Source organism: Phascolarctos cinereus, unplaced genomic scaffold, assembly GCF_003287225.1.
Source record: "Phascolarctos cinereus isolate Bilbo 61053 unplaced genomic scaffold, phaCin_HiC Scaffold_2;HRSCAF=192, whole genome shotgun sequence".
Classification (NCBI taxonomy): domain Eukaryota; kingdom Metazoa; phylum Chordata; class Mammalia; order Diprotodontia; family Phascolarctidae; genus Phascolarctos; species Phascolarctos cinereus.
In genome coordinates, this window is record NW_027555625.1 from 160516996 (window position 1) to 160529555 (window position 12560).

The following is a 12560-nucleotide window of genomic DNA, read 5'->3' on the forward strand; positions in this document are numbered from 1 at the left end:
TAAGCCTTTCAAAGTTGTTTTTCTTTATAATTTGGTTACTGTATAAATTCTTCTCCTGATTCTGTTCATTTCATTCTGTTCCAGTTCATACAAATCTTCCCAGGTTTCTCCAAAACTGTCCCTTTCATCATTTCTTACAGCACAATAAAATTCATTATAAGGAGTTAAAACCAGGACTGGAAATATATTCATTAGCATAATTTGTTTGATCATTTTCCAGATGGAGACCCCTCTCCTTTAGGTTCCAGTTCTTTACCACCAGAAAAAGATCTGCTTTAAATATTTTTGTACACATAGGTCTTTTCCCTCTTTCTTTTATCTCTTTGGGTCATAGACCTGGCAGTGATACTACTAGGTCAACTGGTATACACAGTTTAGTAAATTTGGGGGCATAGTTCCAAATTGGTTAAGCAACTTTTCAAAGGCCATAGTTAATGATTAATGCTATAGAAGGTCTGGACTTCCAGAGCTGGTCAGCTAGCTGCCTGACAGTGAGTTTTCTAGCATGGTCCTCAGCTTCAAATGATCCCATTTTCATCTTCATTTGTGGGTACTTAATCACTGCTTTGTAACACTCAAGAAGATGTAACTTGCCAAGCAGTTATTATTTTTTCCCTATAAGCTGTATGGCTAAGAAAATAATACATTGGGTACTATGTCCACCTCTGAGATCAGCATTTAACTTTGTTGTAGTACATAGCAGTTTCATTAAACAAGTGTCTTTGCCTGAGCGGTATCTTCACTTCCATTTAGGGACCTTTTGAGCTAAAGAGCCTTGCTGTGATTCATTCTAAGATTCTGATACTTGCTCCCATTTACTTAGCTGTCTTAATGGATACAAAGAGTATCACAAGACTAGTAAAGACTGATGTATTTGAAGAAGTGAAAATGAGAAGGAGAAATCCCTCAAAATTTCCTTCGTTGTGCTGAGGGAGGGTGACTGTGTTGGATGGGCTTTGTAAGCTAATGGGCTTAGCTCTCTCATCAGTGCTCCTCATGGTGAAGAAGGGCCCTTGTAAAGCTATTTCTGTCTTGAGTTCCTCTGTGTATGTCATTATCTTCTTTTGTGTTTCAACTGTTGAGCTTGAATCTTTATGGTTGCCATTTCCTGAATGATGACAAATAGAAGATATAGTTTTAGGCAGAGGAACTCTGACTGTCCTCCCATGCCTTGAATGTTACCCCTGTTTCTGTATATGCTTATGCTTCGAGGCAGAGGGGAAAATTCTATCTGTGGTACAACTTCACTTGAACTCTAAATTCCTCACTCTGGGACTGGTTCTTAACCTGAGGCCCATGAATTTTCTTTTTAAAATATATATTTATATGCCATATATCATCACATTATATATTATAATATACAATATTTATATATAATTATAACATGTTATTTATATGTAATTATAATATATAACAACATACTATTATATATACTATATTACTTGTATATTTTAAATATATAACTATATATTTTTTTTTTGGCCCAGCACCAATATGGTAAGACCCAACCCAGTGAAGGACCAAAAAAAGAGCAAATCAGCCCAGGTCTGAAAAATGTTATAGGTAGAAGCTTCCATGCCAATCATATTGTGAGCAGGCCCATGAGTAGCCACTCAATTTTCAGCTTGGTGAGATAGAAAGACCAAGTCTCAAAAGAAAGAAGAAAAAAAGAATGTTTTTAACAGAACAAAATAAAAAACACTGGATTACAAAGGAAACCAATTCTACTGAAATAGTTATTAAAAAAAAGAAGCTAACACATCACTCTTATATTGCAGTATATGTAATATTCCACTTCCTTTGCCCCACAACCTCTTCAAAGAAAGGAAGGAGTTGCCCTTCCTTTGGCACTCCCCCCCCTCCCCAAACTGTTCTCTGGAACCAAGTTTGATCATTATAATGACACAGCATTGAGTTTGAGTTTAAGGAACCTCCCCCCTCTCCTTTGCATTTACAATATTCTAGCCATGTTTGTTTTCCCTGGAAACTGTATGTTGTAAAGATGGTCTGGTGGCCTCTTTGGGAGTTAACCTTTGGGTTCTGATCCCAGTTCTGCTACTGAATATTTGTATGACCTTGGACAGTTTATTTTTCTGTTTTATCCTTTTCCCGCTTCCCTAGTACTTCCCCTGCCCTTCCCCAACCTGTTTTTATCATCTGGAAAATCAGAAGGTCAAACAGAGATAATCTTTAAGGTCCTTTCCAGCTTTCAAGTTCTATGATTCAATGAGTATTTTATGAGACCCTTCATTAGTCCTCTTTTCTTCGGCTCACAAAATTAGCTGAGAAAGTGGGAGATGTGGATTAACAAAGCACATTCTGCACTGATGCCTGAGTGCTTTACAATTCAGGAAAATTCATCCCTGATTGCAGAGCTTGTTGGCACTGTAAGGAGAAACGAGAACATGGAGGCTTTGTCACTTCCCTCTCCTCTGAATGCTTAGAAAATTCCAGGACAGCTCTCATGGAATTGAGCCTTACTGATGAACACACTTTTTTTTTTAACTTTGTGTTCCCCCCCATAGTTAAGAGTTTTTTTCTTTTTAAACCAGAGAATTCTAAAATGTATTTCACTTGTCACAAAAAAAATCTGTTTTTAAATTTAACATTTAAAAAGTTTTATAGTGCTTTTTATTTTTCTATTACATTTACACTCTTTCTTAACATCAATATCACTTTTCAGTTATCTCCTCCTCCCAATAAAACTTTCCTTATAAGTAAAAAAATATAATGAGAAAATAAACTGATATTTTGACTCACTGTCTGTTATGTCTGACAAGAGTAAGCCTCATTCTCCTCTACCACCTTTCTGTTGAGAAGTGGGAGGTATTTGATAACCAGACCTTTGGAATCTAGATCAATCATTGCATTGATTTGAATTCTGATGTCTTCTAATGTTTTCTATTACATTATTGTAGCCATTGAATTACACTCTCTTTTAAAGTGCTACATGCCTCTTTTGAGAGAATTATTTTTTGTAAATTTCCTAACGCATAGTTATCTGGCTCATAGAACTATTTACTTTTTAAAATTAATTTTTTTCAATGAACAAAAATAGATCCCGCTTCCCAATTGAAGAGGTAGAAAGCCTATGTAAAAAATATGTAGAGTCAAGCAGAAAAAATTTCTGCATTGGCTGTGTCCAAAAAGAAAAACATGTCTCATTCTGTTCTCTGAGTATATTTCCCCATTGGTCCTTGGGGAATCATGGTTGGTCATTGAATTGATCAGAATTCTCATTGCTTTCAAAGTTGTTTGTTCTTATAGTGGTGTAGTTGTTACATAAATTGTTCTCCTGGTTTTGGCATTTCACTTTGAATCAGTTCATATAAGTCTCCCCAGATCTTTCTGAAACTGTCCGCCATATGGCACAATAGTATTCCATTACAGAACTCTTCACTTTCTGAGCTAGTCACTGTCTTGGAGAAAAATCATGAGAGGCTGAGTCAGTTGTGGACCACTTTACATTTTCCAACCAAGCCCTTCATGTTTCACTGGAATTCTATTTTGTGTTGTTTTGGGCATGGGGGGAAGAGTTAGTCTCATTAGCCTAGGAATCTCAAGGATATTAGCTTGTAACGTTGAGATGAACTCTCAGTCTGATCCAAGGACATAATTGTCTTTCAGGCAGAATGCTGAACTGGCCAAGCTCAGGCAAGAGTGTAGTAAGCTCACAAAAGAAGTGGCTGAAAAGTCTGAGGCTGTGCAGCAGGAGGAACAGCAGAAGAAGAGCTTGGAGAGCAAAGCCACAACCTTGGAGAAACAGGTCCATCAGCTGCAGGTGAGGCCTGGGCCTGGTACCTCCCATGGGTTGGTTCAGTCCCTTTGGGGCCATGCGCAGTGTGTGATGAGGAGAGATGATGTTGTCTGTCTGCGCTTGGGCCCACTGACTCCTTTTCCAGGAACCTTGTTGGAATTGGTCCCTTCTGTCCACCCTGACTCAGCTCTTCTCCTTTGTGATGAATGAAATGCACGAATTTGCTGGAGGCACAGCGGGATAGTATTAAAAGATTAGCATAAAGAATTGGCCATCTCTTTTTAAGGAACCCTGGACAATGGCTTACTTAGGCTCAAATTCTTTTTGGGGACTACTAATTGGCTGTGGAGACGTGACTTCTTATTTGAAAAACCTGGCTTATTTTTACCCACTTGTATAAGCTCTGTTTTTGTGGGGGCAGACTGCCTCAGAATAGGGTCCTTTCCCAATCAGAAGTGGCTTTTACGTATCTGACCATTCATAAAAACAAGGAGAATAATGCCAACCACTTCCTTCTGAATTTAATGTAGTCTCATCCAAACTGATTAGGACGCTTCTCTTCTGAAGGTCTGTGTCTAAAAAGCAGAAGCCCCAAATGCAGCTTGGGAATGGAAACAGATAATATTCGGAGGAATTTGACTTAGGTATTGAGAAAACCTTCCTGTTGGGCCAGTTTTTTTGTTTGGATTTTTGGATGAAGACGAAATTGTTATCTGAGGTGCTTTTGGTCCTATTTATGTGGGATCATCAAAGCATGGGTGAAGGAAGTTGCTTACAGCAGTTAGGTGTAGTTGGGAGAACTTGTTCTGGTCTTACTTCTGCTCCATAATTAGCTAGGTGACCTTGGGCAAGTCACTTAGCTTCCTTGGGCATCAGTTTCCTTATCTGTAAAACAAGAGTGTTTGAGCAAGGTTTTTTCTAGCTCTGACATTCTGTGAGCCTGTCTAGTTTATGGATGGTATTTGAGGTTTTCCTTTTTCTAGTTTTTCTTTTTCCCTAAAGAGAAGCGTGTAATTTGTTCCTAGTGGTCTACATTTACTCCTTCCTAAATTTAAATCTGAGGTTGGGGTAGTTTATCCTTTGGGTATGGCTCTATCTTCAGTAGCTTAAGATACTAATTTCAGGAATCATCCCTTTGACTGTTTGAATCTAAAGCTTTTGCTTTTCTTATTGGAAACCATCTTTTCTCCCAATTAAGGCTTCCTGTTGTGGAGACTTAAGCTTCCTGGTATCTGAGTGGATGTGAGCTCTCCATGGCTGGAGTTTTCTTTAGGTTTTCAGCATCTCTAGCAGTCTCATCATATCATATCTTCCTTCTTCCTTCCTGGCAAGAATACAGATCTCTGGGAAGGGAAGGAGGCTGCCTCTGAAACCCGATTCTGTTTCTGACTGGCAACATTGTGGAACGTAGTGAGAAGAAAACAGATGTGTCTGTGTTCAGCCCATCATGACACATGCAATTTTAGTAGATGAACTGAAGTTTTGGAAACATCTGAGGGTTTTTTCAGTATCTAGCAGGCCTCTTGCATGCCTGTCTCACTGAGTTATCTTACTATTGCAGAGCTCGTGGCCTAACAACATTTATGTCTGGATTGCTATCTCATCAAGGTTTTAATAAGTACCTCTTTATTCCAGTCCTTTACAGTCAACAAGCTTACCTCCTACTGGAGAAAGGAAATATGTATATGGATAATTAAATACAAAATAACTACAAAATAAAGTCAAAGCAAATTTGGTGGGGGGGAGCAGCAGAGGTGTAGCAAATAACAGTGAGGGAATTGGGCCAGGCCTCTTATAGGAGAAAGCACTTGTGTGAAATCTTGAAAGGGGAAGGATCTAGGGATTCCAAGGGGTAGAAATGGGGAGGGAGAGCGTGTCAGACACGGAGGCAAGAGATATAAGTAAGCTGGTTTGGCTTGAACATAGAATATGTGGAGAGAACCACAGGACTCCAAATGCCAAATACAAGTTTGTAGTTTCTAGGAGTGACTGAGAAATGAAGCAGCAACGCATAGAATAATTCCAGGAAAGCAACTCTACCCAGAAGTGACACCTGATTTCTAGTGCCCTGTAAGGTTAGGGCTGGTACTACTTTGTACCTAAGAGGACAGAGGCAGTTGGAGCCCTTTACAGATATACCATTATAGAATGCACCGGCCTATAAGTAAGCTAGGTAAGGAGGAGCTCATGGGTTCGCAACCTTCTGCCATATCTAGAGGCTGTATTTAGTGATTCATCAATGATTTTTACTGCATTTGTTTGCATGTCCCTCCTCTTCACCTCTCGGGGTGAGGGGGATAGGCTTAGTGTGAACAGACTACATCCCAGATCATCCCTTTAAAATAGAATGTTTTGGAATGTCACTAGATTTGAAGTCAAGCTTCCCATCCCATGGTTTGCATACTCCACTCTCTTCCTCTCTCTCTTTCTGTCTCTCAGTCTCTCTCTTTCTCCCTCTCTCTCTGGAAAAATGAAGACATTTACCCTACTCCTCCAGGCCTCCTATGCTATTCTCAGGCCCTGGTCTTTCAGTTACTGAGAGTAACTCATCAGTCATACCTTCCAGGATTCTGGGATGAAGCTTGCCTGGGCCCAGTGTCTTGAGCACACTGAGGGTAGGGAGGTAGTCTTTTACAATCTCCTTATTTCCTCTAAGCGTTTCTTACTAAGCAAGAAAATGATTATCCTCTCACTCTAAGAGATGTGCCAGCATTTTTCTTTGGATTTTGAAAAAATGCTCTCGTTTTCTAATGTTGATTTGCTCACCTGACCAAATGTTCTATTTAAAGTTAGCATTGAATGGATAGAAAGGCTTGGCAGCAACTCAGAACCTCTGTAATGAAAGTAGCTGACTACATTAGACTGATTAAAAAAAAGTTACTCAGTAGTTCTGCTTAGAATAGTTGCCTCTCTCTGGTGTTGCCTGGGAACATGTTGGGAGAGAGGTTCTCCTTGCTCCCTTCCAGGTCAGCTGATGAGGAGCAGAAAAACCAACTTGTTCAGGAGTTCTCTGGAAGGCCACATCACCACATTCCTTCCTCATTTGTTCCTTTGGAATTTGAGTGAAACTGTTCCACCATCATGTCTTTATTATGGAAAATGTTGTTCATTCTAAAGCTGCACACAAACTTCCACTGTGCAGAATACATTCAGGACATAGTTTAAAAGAAAAAACCTCTGAGGATGGTTTTGCTTATTTCCAGTCCTGCTTTTAACTCCTTGTCATTCATTGTAGAGGTTGATGTCTTTCCTCTAGTTGTGAGTAGCATTCTGTTGTTTTCAGTGTGCAAGTCAGACCAGCCTTTGTCGTCTGGAATCACTTTATGTAGAAAAGGAAGAGAGGCTGGGGTTGAGCAATCCTGATTAAAGGAAAGCCTGCCATCCCATTTTAGCTTAGAATGCCTTCTTAACAAACAGTTACTCTTTTTTTTTTTTTTAAAATATGTGCCTGTAATTTTATTGGTGAGACAGCCTGGGGCCTCTCAGTTTTTTTGTTTTTGAGGACTGGTATATTCAGAGTTTGTTCAAACAATTGCTTTGGCTTTTTTACCTCCTGCACTCACTCCCCTTGGCTGAGGGGTATGAACTGCAGGAAAATGCATTTGCAAATTTCAAGATATGATTCCAGGGGCATCTAGGTGGCGTAGTGGATAGAGCTCTGGCCTTGGAGTCAGGAGGACCTGAGTTCAAATACAGCCTCAGACACATAACACTCCCTAGCTGTGTGACCCTGGGCAAGTCACTTAACCCCAATTGCCTCACCAAAAAAAAAAAGATATGATTCCAAAGATACATACCGAGGAAACCAAGGCTGCCAACATAATTTTTTTTCTAGTGGGTGCTGTGGGGTAAAGCAAGAAAATCATATTGTATGCTTTCCTAAGTTTGGGAATTCAACTTCTCCTCTCACTCTCTCTCTTTTTTTTTTGTCCTTGCTCTCCCTCTTCCAGGTTTCTCAAAAAGAAAAAGAAGATGCCCTCCAGAAGAGACTAGATGAAGTGAGCGGAGAGCTTCGCAAATCCCAATCCAGCTACAAAAATCTTTTGGCGGACTTGGAGAAAGCAAAAGGAGATCAGCAGAATATTGCTGGTTAGATAATTCTATTACCTCTCTGTCCCTGTGTGTTAGAAACTGAGCGGCAAAGGCAAATGAAGCTCACGGCCGTTTCTAAGAGTTAGAGGTGCCTACGTTTCCTGCCTGTTTCCAGTGCCATTCAGTCTGTCGCCCCCATAACTTTGTGCCTGAGGCATACCCATGCTCCCTCACTCTGGCTCCGGCCAGCTCCTCCCGTGATGTAAATCTTCACGACTGTGAGAAGAATGAATCCCTGGAGTTGAGGTGTGGGCTTGACTGCTCGTGAGCATGTACAGCGTTCCTATGGTTATTTCTTGGCCTTGTCTCAAGTTGGAAGCAGGAAGGGATTGTTCTTTGTAAAGTCAGAGAATCATAGGACCGCCATCTCCAGTGGTGAAAAAGTCCAGGGTCAGTGAAATAGGGGGGAAGAATTGAACTTGAAGCAGAACCCCTAGATTTGAATTGTGACTCTGCCACCTGCTCTCCCTGTGACTTTGGGTAAGTCCCTTCACCTCTCCAGGCAGGCTTCTGTTTTCATAGGGTCATCTGTTTAGAGCTGGAGGGCACCTCAAAAGGGCATCTAGTCCAACACCCTCATTTTTCAGCGGAGGACCAGGGAGATTAAATCACTTGCTGTCATCCAATGAAAGAATCTATCTGAACTACCCCAGACCTACCTTTTAACCAGCTGCATGAACTCTAGTAAGATGGCTCTGAATGAGAATTCTTTCCTGAGAAGGCACAGGAAATTGATGGGACTTATGCACACCAATGAAACTTAACTTCAGAAGATGCACTTTTTGCAGGTCCCCACCTTGATACATCCAACGAACTAGTGCAGAACTCAAAAATATGCAGACTTGATGAGGTTTCTACTTTCCTGATGTGAATTCTTTGTACCACCATCCTTCTAGGGTTTGGTATAATTTCCTCAACTCTGCTTTGTGTGAGTGGGTGAGGATAGGAGAGTGGTTAGAGCTTCAGAACATTTTAGTGGGTGCTGGGGTAAGGCATGAAAATCATATTGCATGCTTTCCTAAGTCTGGGAGCTTGACTTTGATATAAAGACTATGGGGATAAGGAGGAATCACCCAAATAAAAAATAGCTTGAACTTTGAAAAGTTTTCACTTTCTGCAGAATAAACTTAGTCATATCATCCCAGTTTGCTTTTTCTTCTCATGTGAGTTTGAATTTACCAAAGTGAAATAAATTCTCGTGTGCCATTCTTCCAAATTAAATTAATCCCCAGCCTCATTTTATAGCGTTTGAGTAATAGTCTGAAGCCTTTTCCCCTTCTCTTATAATTATAAAAGATAGTCCCATTTATTTTCATAGAAAAATTCAGGTTAGTTAATGCTCTTTCCTATCTGCTTATTGTCTGTGTTTTCAGCAGTTAATACAATCATCATTTTTTTTTCTTACTAGGTAGCATAGTGTGTAGTGGATAGAGAAGAAAGTCTGGGTTCAAGAAATCTTGCCTCAGACACTTACTTACGATGTGATCCTGGACAAGTAATTCAGCCTTTCTTAGCTTTGGTTTCCTTATTTCTAAATTAGGGATGATAATAGCTCCTGCCCCACAGAGCTCTTATGAGGATCAAATTAGATAAGCTATGAAAAGCAGCTTGTAAACCTTTAAAGACTATCTAACTGCAAGTAATTATTGTACTTAAACCTCCCTGTTTAAAACCCTAAGCATTGTCGCCCCTTTAACTAAGATGCAGGAGAGACAAGGTGTTACGGTAGCAGATACTGTATAAGTTCTGGAGAGAACAGACTGGGTAGTCCTTTCTTGACTGTCTCACTTATTCGTCTTCTCCCCCTCCCCCACCCACCCTTTTTCTTCTGTAGAACTTCGTAGCAAATTACAGTCCTCTGAAACAGAGGTGAAAAGCAAGTCTGAAGAGTTGAATAAACTCAAAGGAAAGCTTTCGGAGTCCAGTACAGAAAATACAAAGCTCACAGAAAGGATTAAATCCATTGAAGCTCTCTTGGAAGCTGGCCAGGCCAAGGAAGCCAAAGACACCCAGGTCAGGACTCCTCTCCCTTTCTCTCAAGTAAGCCTGCATTCAGCAAGGGCTATCCACATCTCCTCCAAGTTCTTTGGGAGCCTCCTGATCATAAATCCTCTTTTTCTCACTTTTGGGTCCATCATTGACATGAATTATAGAAACCAATCTATGTTCTCTCTTTCTGCTCTCTGAGCTAGGCGCATAATAAAGACAGGTAGGGCGGAAATATTTTTTTTTTAAATTAAAAGCAAAGGAAAAAAATCTAGAAAAATCTTGTGTTAATGAGCATCTGTCTTGTCTTTTCACTTTAGGCTAGCCAAGCAGAGGTGGAGCAGCTGCAAGCAAGGTAAGACTGGAGAGTTGAATGGTTCCATGCTACTGCTTCATTGACTTTGAGGCTTAAAGTGGGGTAGCTTGAGTTGAGGTGAGTTTGAAATGAGAAAGGCCTCAGATTTTCAGAATCAGTCCATTTTTAAAGGCTGCTTTTCTGTCTTCTCTGCATTGACTGGCATGCTGAGGGTCATTATAGACTAAGGCTGCTGTGAGAATGATGGTGGATACAATTGTTTCTTCTTCCTATATCGGCTATCATGTTAAGAATAGGAGTTGTTGGCTCTTGTTACTCTTATGTCCCCTGGGAGGGGGAGCGGGGCGACTTAAAACTGGTGAGAGAGAGAGACAGACGGACAGACAGAGCACGTGCATATATTTAAAAGGTAGGATTAAAATAGTGCAATAGTGGATACTTGGGGGAGTTGGTTAAATTTCAGCGTTACTGCAAAACTTACCATGAGAACAGTACTGGTTTGTTCACCGGTTTGCACTTCTGGTACTTGGGTTTAGCCAAAGCTTGCTGGAGTGCATGATTATTTGTTTTTGTTGATGAGATGACTCTACTCTGGCCCAAATCTTGTTTTTTTGGTATCATCAGACCCATGGTGCTGCATTCTTTCAGTACTGCCTGTCCTGCACAAGGCATCGTTCATTTACTGTTTGTTTGGTGTTGCTAAGGGCTGGGAATGACTACACAGTAGGGCCCCAGAAGTTAATGTAATCCCAGAGTTCTTGGGGCTCATTATCTCTAGAAGCATGGGTTTCTCAGTGCACACTCACAAGAGGTTTGACTTGGCTGGGAGAGCAGAGAGCTCACATATCCATATAAGTCAATAGTGCACATCACATATTTTCTCCATCTCTGTAACACAGATGTGTCTACTATGTGGTGTCCAGCAAGGTTCTCTTGCTCTGGCCGTGACTGCTAGATGAGTCACTATACTTCCATTTTAAACACAGCACTATGTGGCTAATTTCTCCAGGCAGCGAGGAGAACTTACCAAAAAACCCACCAGAAGTCAGTGCCTCTCTCATGGGAACACATGGGACTAAACTCTTTACATTTTCATGTCCCAGTATATCTTATTTCAAGACACTTAGGCAGATTAGTTGAGGGGTGGTTTTTGGATACTGTTTTGTGTTAAAGTTGGAATTCTTGGGCATGATGAATGTTGCTATAAGAATTGTTGTTTTAAAGAAAATGGATAAGGATTTTTAGGGCATTCGGATATAGCTGGCATAATTATTTTTTTCATCTTCAAAGATAATTTTCCTGAAGCATTTGTTTTGAGTTCATCTGATTCTGCTGTTGATATTAACAAATCATTACTTATTTAGAACCTTGGAGAAAGCAAGGAAGAAGACAGAAAAGTAATCTATGTCTCCTTTCCATTGGCCTTTTGATTTCGTTTCTATGGGATTTTGTCTTTGCCAAAGAACTTTTGAGTACATTTGTCACAGGCAGATTTTTGTATCCTCTTTATCTAATGATGTGGAGCTTATAAGGAAGGAGAGAGTGTGTGGGAGTATTGCTAAGTACAGGTGAGTCTAGTGTAGATTTGTGGGATGTATTAAAAATATTTTTATAGGACTGATCTTAGGTTTTTATGGAAAAACAACTTTTGAGTTCATGCTGTTACTGTTTTTAGGAAAGAAGATGTGGCTATTGTAAATGCAGGATTGTATTAACTACATAATATAACTTATTAATCAATAAATGGATAGATACATGCTTGTGTTTTCAGTTCCAATGTCTGTCCTCCTTCAGCAGCTAACATTGATATCGACCAATATCAGCATTTGGCTTATCTAGAAAATAAATGTTTTTCCTGTAATGTTTTCAGTCTTATCCTATTATTTTGGTTTAAAATGTCACCATTGGCCAATTCTGGGCACTGTATTATACATTATTGGTCTAGTGAGCATTTGAGAGTTACTTCTTTGTTTATTTAAAGGCTAAATTCAGGAGTTATAGTATCGAGCTGAGCTTGGTTTCTCAGTGTGAAATATTGTAAGATTTATGAAATTCAAATCCAGGTTATCAAGAGGCTTTTATTTGAGAATAGACTAATGGAAATTCTGAGTATGAGGAAAGTAAAGTCTGTGGGCAGATGTGATTGAAGTCTACACAAGTATAACAATAGGGATAGTTCATCTTTGGGCATAGTCAGCAAATCTCAGAATATAAGAACCTTGCACATGGGAGAATTAAGTTTGGGATGATATATCCATGATGGATTTTTAAGGGACACTGGGGGTGTTTGGGCTACATCCTAAACCTTTTAAGATTGATGTTGTAGAAGACAATCTACCAAAGACCTCTTTTCAAAAATAGAAATTGGGACTTATGTCCATTTTTAGATTTTTTTTCCCCCCGACATAC

General features: G+C 39.9%; 1 protein-coding gene across 1 annotated transcript in view; it reads left to right on the forward strand.

Moving 5' to 3' along the window:
* Positions 1-12560, forward strand: part of RRBP1 (ribosome binding protein 1) — a 93754-nt gene that overhangs the window by 59312 nt on the left and 21882 nt on the right. Inside the window, exons 8-11 of the mRNA XM_020986443.2 lie at positions 3628-3781; positions 7708-7846; positions 9684-9862; positions 10156-10190. Of these exons, the coding sequence (XP_020842102.1) occupies positions 3628-3781; positions 7708-7846; positions 9684-9862; positions 10156-10190 (507 nt within the window). The remainder of the gene's footprint in view (positions 1-3627; positions 3782-7707; positions 7847-9683; positions 9863-10155; positions 10191-12560) is intronic.